This window comes from Juglans regia, chromosome 11 (genome assembly GCF_001411555.2).
Source record: "Juglans regia cultivar Chandler chromosome 11, Walnut 2.0, whole genome shotgun sequence".
NCBI classification, from domain to species: Eukaryota; Viridiplantae; Streptophyta; class Magnoliopsida; order Fagales; family Juglandaceae; genus Juglans; species Juglans regia.
The window spans coordinates 25,039,274-25,058,281 of NC_049911.1; the positions used below are offsets into that span (position 1 = coordinate 25,039,274).

General features: G+C 34.0%; 1 protein-coding gene and 1 pseudogene across 2 annotated transcripts; one reads left to right on the top strand and one right to left on the bottom strand.

Moving 5' to 3' along the window:
• Positions 1–10,639: 10,639 nt before the first annotated feature.
• On the top strand, positions 10,640–11,376 carry LOC108994113 (annotated as a pseudogene).
• Positions 11,377–11,927: 551 nt separating this feature from the next.
• Positions 11,928–17,682, bottom strand: LOC108994152 (fumarate hydratase 1, mitochondrial). 2 transcript variants are annotated; one of them, XM_018969258.2, is made up of 18 exons: positions 17,445–17,682; positions 17,185–17,339; positions 16,998–17,115; positions 16,592–16,741; positions 15,954–16,064; positions 15,666–15,749; positions 15,073–15,171; positions 14,671–14,721; positions 14,534–14,583; positions 14,167–14,248; positions 13,921–14,015; positions 13,777–13,843; positions 13,643–13,693; positions 13,465–13,560; positions 12,926–13,024; positions 12,789–12,818; positions 12,629–12,694; positions 11,928–12,313 (listed from the first exon to the last, which is right to left on the bottom strand). In XM_018969258.2, exons 2-18 carry the CDS (start codon positions 17,325–17,327, stop codon positions 12,227–12,229), a joined length of 1,479 nt encoding a protein of 492 aa, XP_018824803.1. In that variant the 5' UTR covers positions 17,328–17,339; positions 17,445–17,682; the 3' UTR covers positions 11,928–12,226. The 2 variants fall into 2 exon arrangements, with proteins under 2 accessions (XP_018824803.1, XP_035538761.1); XM_035682868.1 differs by lacking the exon at positions 15,073–15,171 and having other exon boundaries at positions 17,445–17,621.
• Between the last annotated feature and the right edge of the window lie 1,326 nt (positions 17,683–19,008).

Below are 19,008 nucleotides of genomic sequence, written 5' to 3' on the forward strand. Positions count from 1 at the left end.
TTTTTCCTCAAACGTACTTTTTTAGCTTATTTAGATTAAAAGTGTTTTAATATGTAACACTCAAACAATCTAGTTTTTCCATTAAAGAGTTTTTAAGGCTATTTAAGCAATTTTTAAAACTCCTATCGCAACCCCAAACAAACCCTATGCAGTTCAATAAATACCTATTCCTGATTTTTTTCATCCAATGACAAAACAAGATGTCATTATAGGAATTAGATTAAATATTCTAAAATAATCAAATAATAATAATAAAAAAAAAAAAGCATTCTTCGATAGGTTGGATGGAACATTGCCCACCCACGACTAGGCCTATTGGGTGGGACCCGCATCCAGCCCATCCATTTGGGCTGGCGAGGGGCATCTGCCCACATACGGCAAGCAGACAGGCGGATTGAAGCCCTTTTAAAATGCTCGGGGTGGACAAGGGGGATCCTCAGGCCTTAGTGGATGTTCAGTATGTTCACCGTCCTCTCTTCTCTCTCCTTTCTGTTTTCCACACTCTTCTCTTCTTTTTCTCCTCCTTCTCTAAGCCAACTTCTCTCCATTATTGTGGGTCACGACCAAGCTACAGTCTATGAAGGTAAAACCACAGCTTGGTCATGGGTCTCTACAACCTAAGACCACAGTCGTGGCCGTGAATATATACGTTAAATACCCACAGTCACAGTCATGGGTCTGAAAGTTTTATGAACCACAACAACGACCATGGGCCATAAAGATCTACCCATAGATCGATTACTACTTGGATTGGTTTGATCTGTAACTTTGTACATTTGTTTTGATTTTTTATTGGATTTGTGAGATTTTTATAATTATATGCGATTTTGTTAGACTTTTTTTGTGAAAAATGTGTTATTGGATAAGGTGACTCGATAGTGGTGGCACCAATATGCTTGCTGGGGAAGCAAATTGAATGGTCACCCTATCCAAGCGAGGATGGAGTGCGAAGGTAGATTTAGTCACCCTACCCAAGCGAGGACGGGATGGGTGGCCACCAACCCGTATAGGGCAGGTAGCAGTGTAGCACCCCTACCCACAACCCACCCACCCACTAAAATAAGCCATTGGCTTGATGGCTTCCCTCTAGGTCTAATACATGGTGGCCCAATAGCTAAGAAAGTCCACCATACCCCTTTACATTGCTTCAAAAGTACATGAGTTTTCAACTTATTCAACTAGTTACCTTGTTAGCTCGATGGTACTTACTACTACTCATTTGTCCATCAATTTAATAGAAGGATTGTGATGTGGCATTCGTTATCAATTTTTAATTTGCTAATATATGGTATCATATTAGTTTTCTAACGAGAGATTGACAGAGATACTTAATTACAAGTTTCTTGAAATTAAAGTATCAATTTTGTAAAAGTTGAAAACTGAAGTCTCAAATCACAAAAACCTAGAAAATTGAAATACTGATTTTGCAATTGTCTCATATAATAATAATAATAATTTATATTTTCCCTCCTATTCGGTTATGGTCCTAAGGTCTGAGGCATACCACACCTAGCATTATATGATACCATTGCCACCAATAATAAAACCATCGTAGCCAATGGATCAGAACCAATCACCAATTACAAAATTATTGTTAACCAGGAATTGATAGCTAAACAATCATCATCATAATCTACAAGACTATATATGAGAGGAAATTCTATTGTCGGCCAATCAAAGTCAATTTGAAAGCCAACATCCAGCGGTTGATACTGCAGTGTGATCACAGCCCATCTAACCATCTTTTATGGATAAAGACTCTCCTAAACAACCACATTCGTGGTGGAGTTTGAGAGCCTGATCAACGAGCAAACAACAAAAAGTAGATTAATCATTATCGAATTCATGACTCAATATAATACAAATAATTAAATCTTACATCTTTCTATCAGGTTATGCTTCTGGAATAAGTGATATTTTCACATAGTATCAGAACAGAGATTTTGAGTTCGAATCATAACTTTACACTTTATCCTATTTAATTAAATATTTCATATGTTGGGCTCATTCATTAAAGAGAGTCTAACCCACACGTGAATGTGAGTCTTAATTTTTTTAGATAAGTAGTTGTTAATGTAAAAATGAGTGTGTTGGCATATTCTTACGAAAACTTTTGTTAAATTATGTTGTAACAACTAACAAGTGTTGAAGTGTATTAAAGTGAAAAGAGGTTGAAGTGAGCTCAACATGGCTCAAGCAGAACTCATATAGAGAGTTCGCTCAAAAGTTGCTCGACATAGCCCTTGAGCAGAACGCATACAGAGAGTTCACTCGAAAGACACTCGGCATAGTGTTCAAGTGAAACTCATACAGAAAGTTCGCTCGACATAGCGCTCGACATGGAGCTCGAGAGGAAGTCAGACAAACAGTTTGCTCAACTACCGCTCGACATGTAGCTCAAGCGACTTCTTAAGTATATTGTGCGCTCGACACACACTCAACATGTAGCTCGAGCGAATGTTCAGAATTGTCACTTAAACTAGGGTTTGAGTGTCGTATTCCTTGGTGAGTATAAAAAGAAACTTATTTTATGTCCTAAAGTGTGGAGAAACTGAGCTAAAACAAAGCCTCTTCCAAGAGCACTTGAGAGAAACTCTCTTCCACATTCAAAGTTAATTCTCTCATGGAAAATACATCTTCATATATCACCCTCAAGATTAAACATAGTTAAGTCTATTGGTGTGGACGTGTTCATTGGCTGGAAGGTTTTCGAAGCTGCCGTTGATGCAGAGATCGAGAGGTTCTCGTGGGAAGCTATAGAAAGGTCGGAGTTTTGGCACTACATGCGTGCAGAGATCGAGTGGATCACTCTTGGTGTTGCAAGCCAAGTTTAGCCACTACAAAGATTTTGTGAGTGCTTCTAAAATGGTTGTAACAAACTAAAGTTTTTAGTGTGGATTTGAGGTGATGACTTACACCTAGAGTGATTTTAGATTTTGAAAACAATTTTCAAATGAGTTTTCACTTCATGACCAAATTGTTGTGTTGATTATTTGTGTGTTTTATTTCATTGATTAATTGTTTGTTTAACAATATTTTTAAATAGACCATCAAAATCGAATTACACCTATTCACCTCCATCTAAGTGTTGTGTTGAGATAGAACCATTACTTTTTCACTACACAGACCCTGTATACAAAAGCAAGTTCCAAGAACCTATTTTTTTTTTTTTTTTATGTTGATGTTGCTTTGCTTGATAATCATGAGCTAGCTAACTATACTTCATAATTATTATCCAATACTTAACTATTATTACCCAAAAATATTTATTAGAACTTACAATTTTTTTCTATGCATTAAATTATTGATTGAAATCTATTTTTTTTTATATGCTTGCATAGATTATAAGATAAAGACATTAGTTAAAATAGTAAGATAGTCCCATAGATAAATCCAAAGTTTTAGCAAAGTTGTTTTTGATAAGTTTAATACAAGTTTAACAAAAAATTCGTTGTCTCTTTGACACTTTCTGTACAAGACTAAAGTCCTAAACGATGTTTATATGTTGAACATCATCATTTGAAGGGTCATCATTTGACGTAGTCATTTGATCACCACCAAAAGAAACGAAATCTTCACCACTGAATGAAGCTAACTCTTTTAATTGAATCGAATCACTTCTAGATGCTTTTTTTTTAGTATATATTTCTCTTTGTTTTCTACGGAGTTCTTCTTTTTTATCTTTTGGTAAATCTCTATACGGGATGTTTTTTACAGGTTGTTTTTCATGATCTTCAAGAAATAGTTTTGAAACTTAAATTTCACAAAATTAAATAATACTGTTTCAAAACAAATATTGCACAACTCATTAACGCAATCTTACCACTTCTCATTATGTTAATAAAGGAAACGATTCTTCCAAATGTTGGATACTATTTCACACAAGCAAAGACTAAATGAATAAATAATAACTGCATAAGTGAAATCCGCACCCCAATGATGCATCTTAAATGCTATAAACAATTTTATTAATTTTTACGTTGAACAATACATACAACCAAATTATTTACACTTTAAATCAACAAGGAAATGATCGTAACAAATAACATATCAAATCTAAAAATACCATGAAAAGGAACCTATAAAAAGCATAGATCAATATCAAGTATCAAACTTCTTAAATAAAATATTTGCCAAAATTAATTTGTTCTTCAAAACAACTACCCACTAAAAATTACATGCAGAGACAAAAAAAAAAAAAACAATATATATATATATAAAAAACAAATGCACGTACAGGTCTTGAAATGAACAGTGGAGAATCTTTTATATATTTAGATCTCCTGATAAGGAGGATAATTTCTGTCTAGACACAAAAGACATTGTAGGTTTTGATTACATTGTATACACGCACATATATAAATTGTTGGAATTTATTTATTTATTTATTTTTCATGCTTTGTGTTTTTATATAAAAAAAAATGATTTTAATCAATAATTTAATGCAAAGAGAAAAAGATAAGTTCTAAAAAATATTTTTGTACACAATTAATCTTAAAGTTTCTAACTTTTCTGTAATAAATTAAGCAATGAGAAAATCCAAAATCTCTCTAAATAGTTAGGAAAAAAGGATTTAGAATTTGACATATTTATTACAGAGCCACGTGATTAAACGTGACCATACACGTCCTATCCCGACCCTATAATATTGTTTTACATAGTAACTAATGCCAATGGACGGACGAAAACTGTGGAGAGTTGAATAATTGGAGCTACCCAGATCCTGAAAGACGCTGCAAAGCCTTGAGCAGCCTCGGGTCCCAACAAGTGTTGCAAAGCCTCGAGCCCCGCCCGGTCCCGACAAATGGTTCAAAGTCTCGAGCCCCGCTCGGGTCCTGACAAGTGCTGCAAAGCCTCGAACCCCGGTCCCTGGATTAACTCTATCAACTTTTACATATATTTGAATGCTCTGAGTTTCTATTTTTAAAGACCATTTTCACCATTCGAATACTCATAGAAAAATTTCTCACATTGCTCATTGACCTAGTTTTTGTTTAATGGTCCACCAACATTCTTCCAATAATGTTTCAGATTTGAATCAAGAACTATTTACGCCTCAACCACTAATTTTCTCTCCTAAGGCCGTCAATGCCATGAAAGGAGTAGATATGCATTTTTCTGGTAGGACTGATATTGAGGTTGTTGCAAGATCAAGAATGCTCAGTGCTCAATATGCTGCCTCTATTATGACCATGTCTCGGACGTTACTGGCAAGGGTGAGTGAGGTTGATAGGCTTAACAATCAAATATATGAGTTGCATCAAAGGCTTGCTAATAAAAGTAGAAAGAATAAAAGATTAAAACAAGAAAACAAGGAGTTGAAGAAATTTGTAGACTGGTATGCTCATGACCTGCAACTACGAATAGAGGAGTTTGAACGAGAGATAGTACAAATACAAAGTCAACATTAGCAGATAACAACAGAGGTTCAGTGTTTAAGAGAAAAATAGGGACAATTTGCAGTTGATCTCGCTGGCTTGGCTAAATAACTTCTGACAATATGCATCCAGCGTATCTTGTAATTTTTGACTAAGTAAGATTTGAAGAACTGATAGCTTGTCTTATTCTCATTTCCATTTTTATAAAATCAGTCTTGAGTTTTATCTAATTCGCATCAAATCTTCTTTGTTCTCTGTAATCTATTTGCATTCTCACTCTCTAAACTTTTTCCTTTTTGTTTATGGCTCAGCAATCTTATTCCAACAATCCCCTTGTTCACTACATGGGGTATGCTGCACCCCAGCCACCACTTATTTCTGCATCTACCCTATGTGCCATGATGTAGCATGAGAGTGATCTAAATAAGAAGTCAGATGAATATGCCATTTATGAACTGTTGAGTCTCGGTACTAGATACTCATTATCCATTGTCACATTTTGCTGGCGATTGTAGTCCAGAACTCGTGAGGTTGAAAAAGTTAACGAGAAGATTTATGAACTTCAACGACTTATTTATGAGTCTAACAAAAAAATAGGAGACTTAAAACAAGAGAATAAGGATTTAAAATCCTTACTTGTCTCTTCATTTCGACTGCCTACTCCTTTAGATAAGGATAATGTGTTGATATATGAAGAGCAAAAGCGCTTGAAAAATGAGGCTAAAAGTCTCACGTTTTTGTAAGTTATTTGAGATAAAAAAATATATATATATTTAATAGATATTCATGGCATACATCATTCTTATTTCTCTTCTAATGATGCATAGTCTATCTTCTGACAGAGATTTGGTGAAAATATTTGCCAACTGATCGTTTATGCTTGTGAATTCTAGTACAATATAGCCATTCTGCACATGATCTCAAAGAAATTGACATGCCCATAATTTTCAAGCCATGCACATTTTAGGCTACTGGTTGATCCTTTATTGTCCTTTCCTTTAACTTTTCGAGTTACCATATCCTTATTGCTATTATATATCTGATCTTCAGACACACTCAAGGTGAATTGGTACGAGGAGACTTTGTAGTTGTATGCCCATAATTTTCAAGCCATGCATAATATTCTACAGGTCTTTATCTTTTGACAATTATCACATAGTATAAAGACATTGACCATTATTGATCAATTGCTGATAACCCATTATAAATTCCTTTCCCGTTTGTCTGCCAAAGATTGTGTAAATTATAAAGACCCGAAAAAGTTCAAAATCTTTATACTACAAAAAAAAAAAAAAAATCCAAGGAGAGAGAGAGAGTGCAAAAGGCTTATGACTTGTATAGAAAATGTCAGCTCTCCTCATCTTCCTCCTCCTTCGTGTTGCTCTCCGGTCCTCTCTCTATTAATCACAACACGGTCAATTGCTCTCTTTCGCTCAAATTCTCACTCATCTTCCATTTCCACATATATTCCTTTATTTTAGTTTGAGGGACTTAGGGACACAACCGTAAAATCTGAATAAAACAAAAGCAAATTGAGGGACAAAAAGGAGGGTAAAAAACATAAATATGTGAACAGATTATTTATTTTTTCATGATTAAAGCAGATAAAATCATCATTACCTATATTGTAAATTTGAAAAAGTATTAGAAAATCAGAACCATAATCATTACCGCCTTTCTTTAGTAGTGTTTAGTATATTGTTAGTGACAATGCTGACAAATATTGGGGCCTTTCAAAATGTTGGTCATCCTTGAGGGAAAAGTAGAGATAAAATAAAAATAGGAAAGAGAAAGTTGTAGACTTTTGACAATAGTGCATTGATTCTCTTGAGCATTACATTCAATCTTTTTTTTCCTTTGCTCCAGACTCTTCCTCTTCTTCATCCTCACGATAGCCTCTGCCTCGCACATATCTCTAAGGTTGTCAAAGCCACTCAGATATGAAATCACTTTGTATTCATCTTCTAATTTTCTCTTATCCATGTTTGCATCTCCATCTTTACTGCTTGCTATCAGAATCATAGGTTTTTCTATTTTTGATTCCATCTTTAACAGTATACTTTTCTCTGTTGCCATATTCTTTTCCTGTAAAAAGATGAGATAACGAGTGCCTTTGATTATTTTAGTGCATCTAATGAGTCTTTCTTTCAAAGCATACTTCAGACGAGTAAGTAAATTGATGAATTCCAATATTTCATTTGCTGCAACTGATAAAATGAAAGAAAGAAGATGAAAGGAGAAAAGAAAAAAGAAAAAGAGAACAGAGAGAGAACCACGTACGGGTATCTTCTTTGTATTTCTCTTCCTCTTGTTCCTCCTTTTGAGAGCCTCGGCCTCAATCATAGCTCTGAGGTTGTCAAAACCAGTCAGATCTAAAATCCCTTTGTATTCATCTTCGCATTTCCTTTTCTTCATGTTGTTCGCTTCTTCATCAAACAAGCAAAAACAAAATCATCTTCAACAAAATGAAAGGAAAAAAATGAAACCCATACTCTGGATCCCCATGAAACTGAAGATGCAGTTGATCAACACAAATCAAACACCACAAACCTGAAGATGAAAACATGCACATCAGACAAGCAAAATGAAAGGGAAAAAATAAACTTGAAGATAGGAAACGAAGACACGCAGACTAAAAGAAGAGAAGAGATGCAGAGAAGAGAGAAGACGAAGAGAAGAAGAAGGGAAAGAAAGTTTGCTTTCGGAGAGGAGGAAAGAGAAAAGATTGAAAGAGAAAAAAAAAAAGACATATGCCGACCCTCTAAACATCTGCACAAGATAAATATATCCCCAAACTACACAGAAACACATGCACTAACTTAATTAATAGAAGGCTAAAACTGGCATAAAAAAAATAAACAGAAAGAAAAATATGGAAGATGAATTGTACTATTCATTCCAATGTTTTTAATTTCGTACCGTACCAGGCCGGTACGGTCAAAATTTTTCGTTTCGGCCATCCGGCCGGTACAGGTACTAGATATATACCGTACCGGCCAAAATACCGGCCGGTACCGACCGTTTCGGCCTAAATTTCGGCCTGTACCGGCCTGTACTGGCCTATATTTCGGCCGGTACCGGCCGATATTTCGGCCTGTGTTTTTTTTTTTTCGTTTTTTCAAACTACAAGTTTATTTTTTGACCCCCAATTTAGATTAGACTATTTATAATTTATATGTATGTATGTATTTATATATAATTTATTCATATATAAACTATTATTTTAGAATATAATTGTTATATATATTTATATATATAATTTATTCATATATCGACTATTCCGAAACGGTACACGAAACGGTATCGGTACCTAAATATTTCGTTCCAGTGTCTTGACCGGTACGCCATCCAGTACGGTATTCAAAACATTGATTCATTCATGTACTTGTAGCGGCTCGATAGCCGCTTAATATAATAGAAAGATATATATATATATATATATATATATATATATATATGCATGCAAATAAGCTCTAAAAATTAGATAGCGAAATTATATTTGTAGTTATAGGATGCGCAAGCGTTGTTGACTGCTCTTGAAAAAGTGAGTAAATATAATATCCACATGAAAAAAATTAATTTTTTAATAATGAATCTCACTCTTTTTATAAGAGCATCCTCATTGACTTGGCCAAAGTTGAAGGATGACTAAAATTTAGATAATCTATATACCAAAAAGATTCCACATTGGATTGGACATCTCTAAAACAATTTAGACTTCTGCTATAGTGATTGGCCAAAGATAGAGAACCATAATTGATTCACCAAACATTAAAATATTAATTTCTTACTCTAACCACTTGTAGGTGTTTATGTAGGTGCAGATTTTTTATTGACATTGAAATGTGTATGTTGCCAGATATTTGGTTAATGAATAAAAAATTTAGATAAAATTTTAGATAAGTTTAATGTCAATTTTTTTGTTATTAGCATTAAATGACATCTGAAAATATGATTTTTTAATATTAATTTAATTAGAATATAATAATTATTATTATTAAATTGGTAGAATTATAAAATGTGATACAAATAAATTAAATAAAAAAATTATTAATGTAATAATATTTTATTATTATATAAAGAATGAATGGCTAATCCAATGTGGAGATTGAATTTAAATAAAATAGATAAATGCAAAAAAGTGTGATATTGACTAAATTTTGAATATGCATTTGGCTAAACCAATGAGAATGCTCTAAAGAGTATTGCACTGCGCTTACATAACCTATGACTGTATCTAACATTATTTGTTAATTAATCGACTACCCGACATGCATGCATGGCATGCAATATGCAAAGACAAAACAAACTCAGAAATAGTATTACAAGTAGGTTTGGCCTAATCTGGAGGGAGGTGCTGGGAGAATGCAAGTGATCCAATGAAGCAAAACAAGTGAATGAAAAATGCATTTGTCGTATGATTACAAGTTACGACCCTATAACTAATATTAGTATTTTCAGTGATGCTAGCTATTGCCACCAGATGATTTGAAATTATTGTATATAGTTCCTTGCAGGAGAACTTTTCAAGAAGAACACATGCATTCTAAAATGTCAAAATAACCGTGAAGAAATATGAAGAACACATGCATGATGTGTGTATGTATATATATATATATATAATATAATTTTATTATTTTTAATCACACTTATTGATGTGACACATTTTAAATGATTTTATATGTTAATTATTTAACTGACAAAATAATACTTTAAATATGTCACATAATAAATATTATTAAAAATGATAAAATTTAAAATTGAGTCCCAACGTTTCTCTTTGGCTAAAAGTTGCACGCACTTTGGACAATATAAAAACAAAGAATATGCTACCGGTACCACATCTTCCACGAGATCATGCTCAAGTTAGGCAATCCAGCGCTAGAGGCTAGAGCAATGATGCATTAAAACTCTTCAAGTTTATCTGCTGCAGTAGTAGGACCTATGTGCCATCTATAAAAGAAACCTATCTAGCTCGTTAATTAAACATAAGTAATGCTACGGGATCCGAAGTTTTGTTCCGAAAGAATGTCCCGAACATTATATTTTACTTTTTTATTATTATTATAATTTTTTTATGTATTTTTTTAATTATCATAAACATTTTTTAAAAAAATAAAAAATTCACAATATCATTAAAAAACACTTCCTTAAATCATTAAAAAAAAAAAAAAAAAGCCACTTTCGGGACACCACTTCGGGACCCAAATTCGGGTCCCAAAGCATTTCTGGTTAAGCATTCACAAACATTTCAACTGAGAATGGCCACAATGTTATGTAAGTCTCTGCTCTTACCCCCTCATATTTGCTTTGGCCATAGCCCCACCGTCACATGCACTGAGCCCTAGGCAAAGCCAACCTTCTATTACTATAGCCCCCCCAGCTACTGAAATACAGTATCATGGAGCTCGCCCCCTCTTAACCACACCAAATACCATCAATATCTACCTCATATGCTATGGAGCGTTCTCCAGAAACGACCAGACCCAGTAACGGATTTCTTGGCTTCCTTTACTCTTTCCAATGGCCTTGTGCCCCACCAACCCACTGTGGCAACATGGTGGAAAACGATCCAGACATACAAGGACAAGGCTGGGAACTTACCTAAAGATGCATCTACTCTTTAGGTAAGAACATTAAGCGTGTCCAGATATCAAACTATGTCAGAAACAAGATAGAGAACAAAGTATTACCATTAGACTCCACTGGGATATACTTGGTTTTAAATGCTAAAGACGTGATAGTAGTGAGATTTTGCATGGGATCCTGCGGTTTTCACAACAGTATCTCGTTGTCTGCAAAGAGTAGGATAATATATGCACATGTAGGAAACCCCTCGGTGCAGTGCCCTGGATTCTGTGCATGGCCTTTTTCACTAACAGCATACAGTCCTCCAGGCCGGGCCCCTGTGGCACCTAATGGTGTTGGGTCCGATGGTATGGTTATGAACATTGCAACAATTGTTGCAGGAGCTGCTACTAACAAACTGTCCCATTGACCGTACCACCAATCCAAGTGTTGGCCGAAGTCTATATTTACAATCATTCGTATTGATTCTATTGAATTATTTAATGACAGACTGTGCTCTAAGGCAATTCCAGAGCACCCAAACTAACCCAAACTAACATTCTTAACAGTTAATGACATTGAGAGGGAAGGAGGTATAAGAAAACAAGCATATCTTAAAAATTACCGACTGCTTGCCCCAGAAGTGGTGCAATCTGTGAGTCCATACCAAACATCATACGGTTCGGTCTTTGGTTTGGACTGCAGACCAAACCGCTAGGTTGTTAAGCACGGCTATCAACAGCCCAGATAAGGGGGCATACACTCGGTGTTCTTTTTCTCTTCACATCCTTTGAATAATTGCTTGGAAACGAATAATTTATTTTCAGATGCTGTTATAAATAAAAGCTGACCTGTCATTAACGGAAACACCAGTCAAGGGGCCACCAACGTGACTGAAGGTCATCCTTCGTCGATTATCCTTCTTGAATTATCTAATGATATATATATACTTCAAGGTGTGAACCAACAAATACAAATGGCTGTCCCAAAACGTAAAATAATTCTTTTATTTATGGAGCCCAGATCTCTCTGATACAACCATTACAAAATGAGGGAGGTTTACCCCTTATTTACCCAATCAAACTGTCATCATCGATAACCCCCAATGACCCAGACCAGCCATGGAGAAAGCCTCAAGAATATTGTTTTTACAAGTCAAAAAATATCTGTTTGATGCTCGATTCCTAATACAACTGTGTGAAATAAATGATTCAAAAATGAAACATCAGGCAATTAACGCTGATCAATTCTCAGGAGTTTCAAAATCTTTGATAAGCTTATCAGTCAGATGGGCCAATCATTTTCTCAGGCACGACGAGATTATCAAATTCTTCGCTGGTTAGCACTCCCAGTTTCAATGCAGCTTCCTGCAGAGTTAAATACTCGTTAAATTTGGTATGTCAGCCCCAAAGGTGCCCCAAAAACACCATTACTGGATACCAACATCAAACACCCCGTTGTAGACATTATCTTTCCCCTATTGAGGTTATATGCACCTACCAGCCATACACTTAGCACTGAAAGATGCGCAAGAACAGGTTATAATTAAAAGCAATTGGTTTTCCATACTTAGCTAACTAATCAAGAACAACTGATGCGTCGTCAGAAAAGTTTAAATGAGTCACAAGATAACAAACATACTGAATAAAGTATGAAATCGCATGGACAAGAAAAAATCATACCTTCAGAGTACTTCCTTCCTTGTGCGCTTTCTTGGCTACCGCTGCAGCATTATCATAACCAATTTTCTGGAACAGAAGCAGTGGCAAAAGTTGTAAACTATAGCAGAGGAATTCAGGAAGCATAGACATTAAAACAGGCAGAGCATAGGTGTAAACTTACAGGGTTCAACGATGTGACAAGCATCAGCGACTGCAAAATGCCACGCAGCAAAAACAAAAACGTTCATTAGCACTAAAATCTATAACATGGCAGACGGTGTTTACAAGTTTTATATTCTGTACCCAGCATCAGCCTACCTCGTGCAGCAATTTTGAAATTCTTTCCTTATTAGCTTGAATTCCTCTAACACAGTTCTTTTCGAAGGAGGCAGATGCATCCCCAAGCAATCTTAGTGACTGTCAGTAGGGAAACAAAAATGCTAGTTAAGTGCGAGGACACAAACACCAGCTGAGTAAGAACAGAAGCATGCAAGTATTAGAAATATAGCAAGGCATGAGATTTTGCACAAAGACATCAAGAGATTACGAATATAGATTGGATCCAGTAAAATTATTATAGGCAGGTCCACCAAATAATATGATATTATTACTGAACTTTCCAAATTCCCCAATTAGCTTTTTGACTTATGGTTGAAAATTTAAAAAGCAGAATTGCTGGGCTGACTTAATTTCTACCCAAAAGCACTGTCTGATAAAAAAAATGATTTTTCCAACAAAATCATGGCCAATTGATTATGAACAGTAGATGTTCTTGGCACCTCTAATAAGTAACTAATTCTGAGATTGTATCCACTCATTAACAAGTAAAACCACAATAATACAAGAATATAGCATACATTTAAAAGACCATTGGCAATCATTGGCTTGAACACATTTAGTTCAAAATGACCATTTGATCCCCCCACTGTAACAGCTACATGGTTTCCCATAACCTGAAAGTCAATTAGGGAAAAAGACGTCAAGAAAGGTACTAAGAATAGAATTTGTTGACCAAAATTCAAGGCCTAAACTTACCTGAGCACAGACCATAGTGATAGCTTCACACTGAGTAGGATTGACCTTCCCCTGAAACAGAATAGACTCGGTCAAGTGACAAGGATTTGAGATATTTTGGTCACAAATGAAAGTATGAAATAAGGAGATTTTACAGGCATAATACTGCTGCCTGGCTCGTTTTCAGGAAGAATGAGTTCACCAAGGCCACAACGCGGACCGCTGTACATGAGAAGCATGGTTAAAACTTTCAAAATTTATTAGGAACAAAATGAAATGGTCATGCTAGGCATACAGACCTTCCTAACAAACGAATGTCATTAGCAATCTTCATCAGAGAAGCAGCAATTGTGTTAAGGGCTCCACTGGTTTCAACAAAAGCATCATGAGCAGCCTGCCCAAAATGAAATATATGAACATAAAACACTATTCTGCCTCATGCAGGACAAGATGAAGAGTTCCAATTTGCTTGATAAAGTGCAACATCCATTCTTAAAAAGAAAAAAAAAAAAAAAAGAAAATGAGTCAGAGGATTAGAAGCTAACCAAAGCTTCAAACTTGTTTTCTGCAGTAACAAACGGTAAGCTTGTTTCTTCAGCTACAGCTGCAGCTATCTTTGCATCAAACCTAAATTCCAGTCAAACAACAACTACTGTAAAAAAACATTAAAAAAAAATGACTGAAGGGTAAAAGCTACTTTCTGAAATAACATTTAAAGGGAATTTCTGAAATAAAAAGAAAAATGGCAGATAAAAAGAAGCATTGTCTACAGAAAGGGCTAAGAACATCAATAAAACTGAGTACAATCAAACCATAAAAATGAGAAAATGCAATGACTTATATTTTCAGAATCATACACATTGCAAACACCAACAGAAGTATAATTTATTCAACCTCAAAGAAATAACATACCCTTTCTTTGTGTTCAATCCTGTCCCCACAGCAGTACCACCCTGTGCAAGCTGCTCAAATAAAATCTCTAATCAGTCAGATGTGTGAAAGGAGAGGAAAAAAATGTATGAGTTTAGACTTTAAAAAGAATTGATAACCTGATACATTCGGGGTAGAGTGCATGAGACCCGATCAATTCCATACTTCACCTGCAACCAAATCACAAACCAATGAGAAGTCCATCCCAACTAACATCAAGTTTGGCCCATCCTTCCATCCAAGATATGTCATCTTTAACCCCAAGGGATTGGCCCAAGTGGTGAAGGCCTTGGTCTTGGGGTATCACTCCCTTCAAGATCCAAGGTTCAACACCTCATGAGTGCAAACAATCCTTTGGGGCCACACCCCCTGGTGAAAAGCCGGCGATTTAACCAGCTCCATGTAGGAAAACTTTTGAAGGTGCGGTGCACGGGACCAGGGTTTACACTGCAGAGGTGGGTCCGAAGGGCCCTACCTTGGAAAGATTCCCCGGCATAAAAAAAAAAGATATGTCATCTTACTTGTGTAGAATAGCCACTAAACTCTTGCCCAAGAGTCAATGGTGTGGCATCTTGAGTGTGAGTCCGTCCTATTTTTACAATATCTCTGAATTCAAATGACTGTTAAAAAAAAAAAAATTTTAGGAGTGGTACAGTATACTTAAAAAGCATGAACAAAAATGCCCAGGCCTGTATTTTAACTTCTTATGTTACTTACTGATTACATAGTTGAACATGCAAATACACATAATTGAGAAATGTAAAATTAAAGCCTTATGAGGGAAAGAGAGAGAGTTTTCATGCATACAATAAAGATAAGGTAGAAGAAGACATCTTTTGAAAGTTGATAATGATAAAATGAGGAAATGTAAGATGGTCTTAGGCCACCTAATGTGGCCAAGTTTAGATCATAAATCTAAAACTAGCATGACAACAAATACAAAGTCAAATCACATGAAGCACAGAGGGCTACATCTACATGCATCACTCTAAGTTATAAGGGGTTTCCAAAGATGTAACATTCAACATACATATAAGGCACAGGACATCAACAAGAAGTCTAATTTTAATATCGTGTTTCAGTCTGCTTCTAAACTATAAAATGACCATCAAACCTTTGAATTCAGTGAAGTATGCAACTGTTTCAAATTTGGTATTAATCTTGAATTTATTTCCATTGAAGCTGCGATATGCATTACCTGGAGAACAAGAAAACAACATTACTTAGAAAAAAGATAGCAAGAAACCAGGTGATCAGACCCAAAAATCGATTAAGAAACAAACATAAGGAGGAAGTATTGGTGATTGCTTTCCAGAGATAAAAATGACCGTGTTTAAAATAAAATCAACTTCACATCAGCTTTAGATATAGGCCATGACATAAAAGAGCTCAAAAGGCTTACAGTAGGGAAAGTGTCATTAGAAGATTGCGATCTGTTGACATGATCATTAGGGTGCACAAACTTTTCACCACGCTTATGGCCAATGATCTCAGCTGCTCTGTTTGCAATGACCTAGAATAGTACATTATTACAACACAAATTTAAAAATAAAAACTATATTCATGATCAAACACAAGAAGTTAAGAATTTGTATACCCAGCATACTTGATTGTAAAGATACATGCTGAAAAAGATGAATATTTATATGTTTTATCAATGGAGAACACCGTATCTTCACCTCCCTGAACTTAGAAGCACTTGCTAGGATGTGCTTTAAAATCGGCCAAATATTTTCCTTCATTGGCATGTCAAATCTCTTAAATGGAATATCTCATGGATAATCACATGCACTGTCACGATTGTTGAAATAGACCATCTATATGAAATATTCAAGCAAGGGGTTCAGGGCATCACTTTTTTTTTTTCATTTTGTTACCACTACTCATTTCCCGATGAATCCTTAAATGACACTTTTTTTCCCCAACGAAAGTACTTAAGCGAATATGGAATCAATCCAAATAGGGTGCCTGCAGGCTGCAGCATTCGAGCTATGTATAATTCGAAAAAATCCATAAGCATACACATAAACCAGCTCTAACCTCATTGGCATTCATATTACTTTGAGTGCCGCTTCCAGTTTGCCATACAACAAGTGGAAAATGATCGTTTAGCTTTCCTTCTGCTACTTCTTGGGCAGCTTGCATTATCGCTTTCCCTATTGCCGGGTCAAGTCCATATTCCATGTTCACCTGCAAAACAGCACGTTAAGTACCATTATCAAAACCTATGCTACAGTCCAGTGATTGTTGCATTAAAAATTGATTTAATACACGTTAAATATAGTTAAGAAGGCAACTGATGGACTATGAATTCAACTATTTTAGTGTTATAATGTTAAAAAAAACCACCCGTGTATAAGCCAAAATGTAATTTTAGATTCGGATTGGTTGAAAAAATGGCGCCAAAATGGGCAAGGGGTAAGGGGTAAAGCTGAAAAGAACCGACCTTGGCAGCGCATTTCTTAAGGATGCCAAAGGCACGAATGATGGGTTCAGGCATTCGTTCACGCTCGCCTCCAATGTCGAAGTTCTGCAACGATCTTTGAGTCTGAGCCCCCCACAACCTTTAGAAAAAAATAGATTAAAATCATCTCAGGAAATAAAAAATAAGCAAAAGTAAAAAAGACACCAACTTGTCAGCGGGAACGAGTATTGGTCCGAAAGTGTCTCTCTCCTCTCTGAAAGACGTAGAATAGGGTCTCCAGAAAGTAGCACAACGCAACGCCCCTATCGCCGATCCACCGGAGAATCGCCGGGACACAAAATACATTGCCATTTGTTGGTCTACCTGACCTCAATAACACCAAATCATGAACAACATGATACGTAAATATACGCAGAGAGAGAGAGAGAGACGGAGAGAGAGACAGAAACAAAAAAGAGAGAAGGGAACCTGAGGAGCGTCGGACAGAGGTGGGAAAGGTTGTGGTTGTGGTTGTGGTGGTGGTGGTGTTGAAGATGCAGCGTAGAGAAGAAAGAAGCTAGGTCAAAATTGAACAAAGATAATTGGGTGCATTTGACGCCGCCGTAGTGGGATACCCTCGGACCGTAGTTGTCAGCATAGTTACTATGCTGACGAAGCGGAATTCCTAACTAAGGGTACGTTTGGGTGTTGAAAAGTGTTGAGAAGTGTTGAGAATGTTTGTGAATAGTTATGAGTAGAGATTGAAATGAGTTTGTGGGTCCCATTGAGAGTATTTTGAGTTGTTTGGATGTATGAAGTATGTTGAGTTGTTGACTTTTGAGTAGGTAGTTGAAAAATGTGTGGGTCCCATAAATATTATAGTGATTTTATTTTTAGTAATAAATATTATAATGATTTTATTATAGTGATTTTTTAATATTAATAAATATTGTAGTGATTTTATTTTACTTTATATATAATAATAATAAATATTATAATGATTTTATTTTTAATTTATATATAATTGTGATAAATATTATAATGATTTTATTTATAAATATATAATAGTTATAAATATTATAGTAATGTTATTTTTTATTTATATATTATAGTGATTTTATTTTTTATTTATATATTATAGTGATTTTATTTTTTATTTATATTATTAGTTATAAATATTTTTTATTTATATATTATAGTGATTTTATTTTTTATTTATATATAATAATGATAAATATTTTTTATTTATATATTATAGTGATTTTATTTTTTATTTATATATTATAGTGATTTTATTATAGTGATTTTATTATATTAATAAATATTGTAGTGATTTTATTTTACTTTATATATAATAATGATAAATATTATAATGATTTTATTTTTAATTTATATATAATTGTGATAAATATTATAATGATTTTATTTATATATATATAATAGTTATAAATATTATAGTAATGTTATTTTTTATTTATATATTATAGTGAATTTATTTTTAATTTATATATAATAGTGATAAATATTATAGTAGTTTATTTTTTATTTATATATAATAGTGATTTTATTTTTTATTTATATATTATAGCGATTTTATTTTTTATTTATATATTATAGCGATTTTATTTTTTATTTATATATTATAGCGATTTTATTTTTTATTTATATATTATAGCAATTTTATTTTTTATTTATATATTATTGTGATTTTTATTTATTTATATATTATCATGATTTTTTTTTTATTTAATAGTGATAAATATTATAGTGATTTTATTTTTTATTTATATATTATAGTGATTTTATTTTTTATTTATATATTATAATGATTTTATTTTTTTTATTTATATTTAATAGTGATAAATATTATAGTGATTTTATTTTTTATTTATATATTATAGTGATTTTATTTTTTATTTATATATAATAGTGATAAATATTTTTTATTTATATATTATAGTGATTTTTTATTATTTATATATTATAATGATTTTTTTATTTATATTTAAAAGTGATAAATATTATAGTGATTTTATTTTTTATTTATATATTA

Excerpts from the sequence above, each read along its gene's own strand:
- LOC108994152 (XM_018969258.2), bottom strand. The coding sequence starts at position 17,327 with ATGGCAATGTATTTTGTGTCCCGGCGATTCTCCGGTGGATCGGCGATA. Across the intron at positions 17,116-17,184 it reads ATACTCGTTCCCGCTGACAA|GTTGTGGGGGGCTCAGACTC; the intron begins GTTGGTGTCTTT and ends TTTTTTCTAAAG. Across the intron at positions 16,065-16,591 it reads GTAATATGAATGCCAATGAG|GTCATTGCAAACAGAGCAGC; the intron begins GTTAGAGCTGGT and ends GTACTATTCTAG.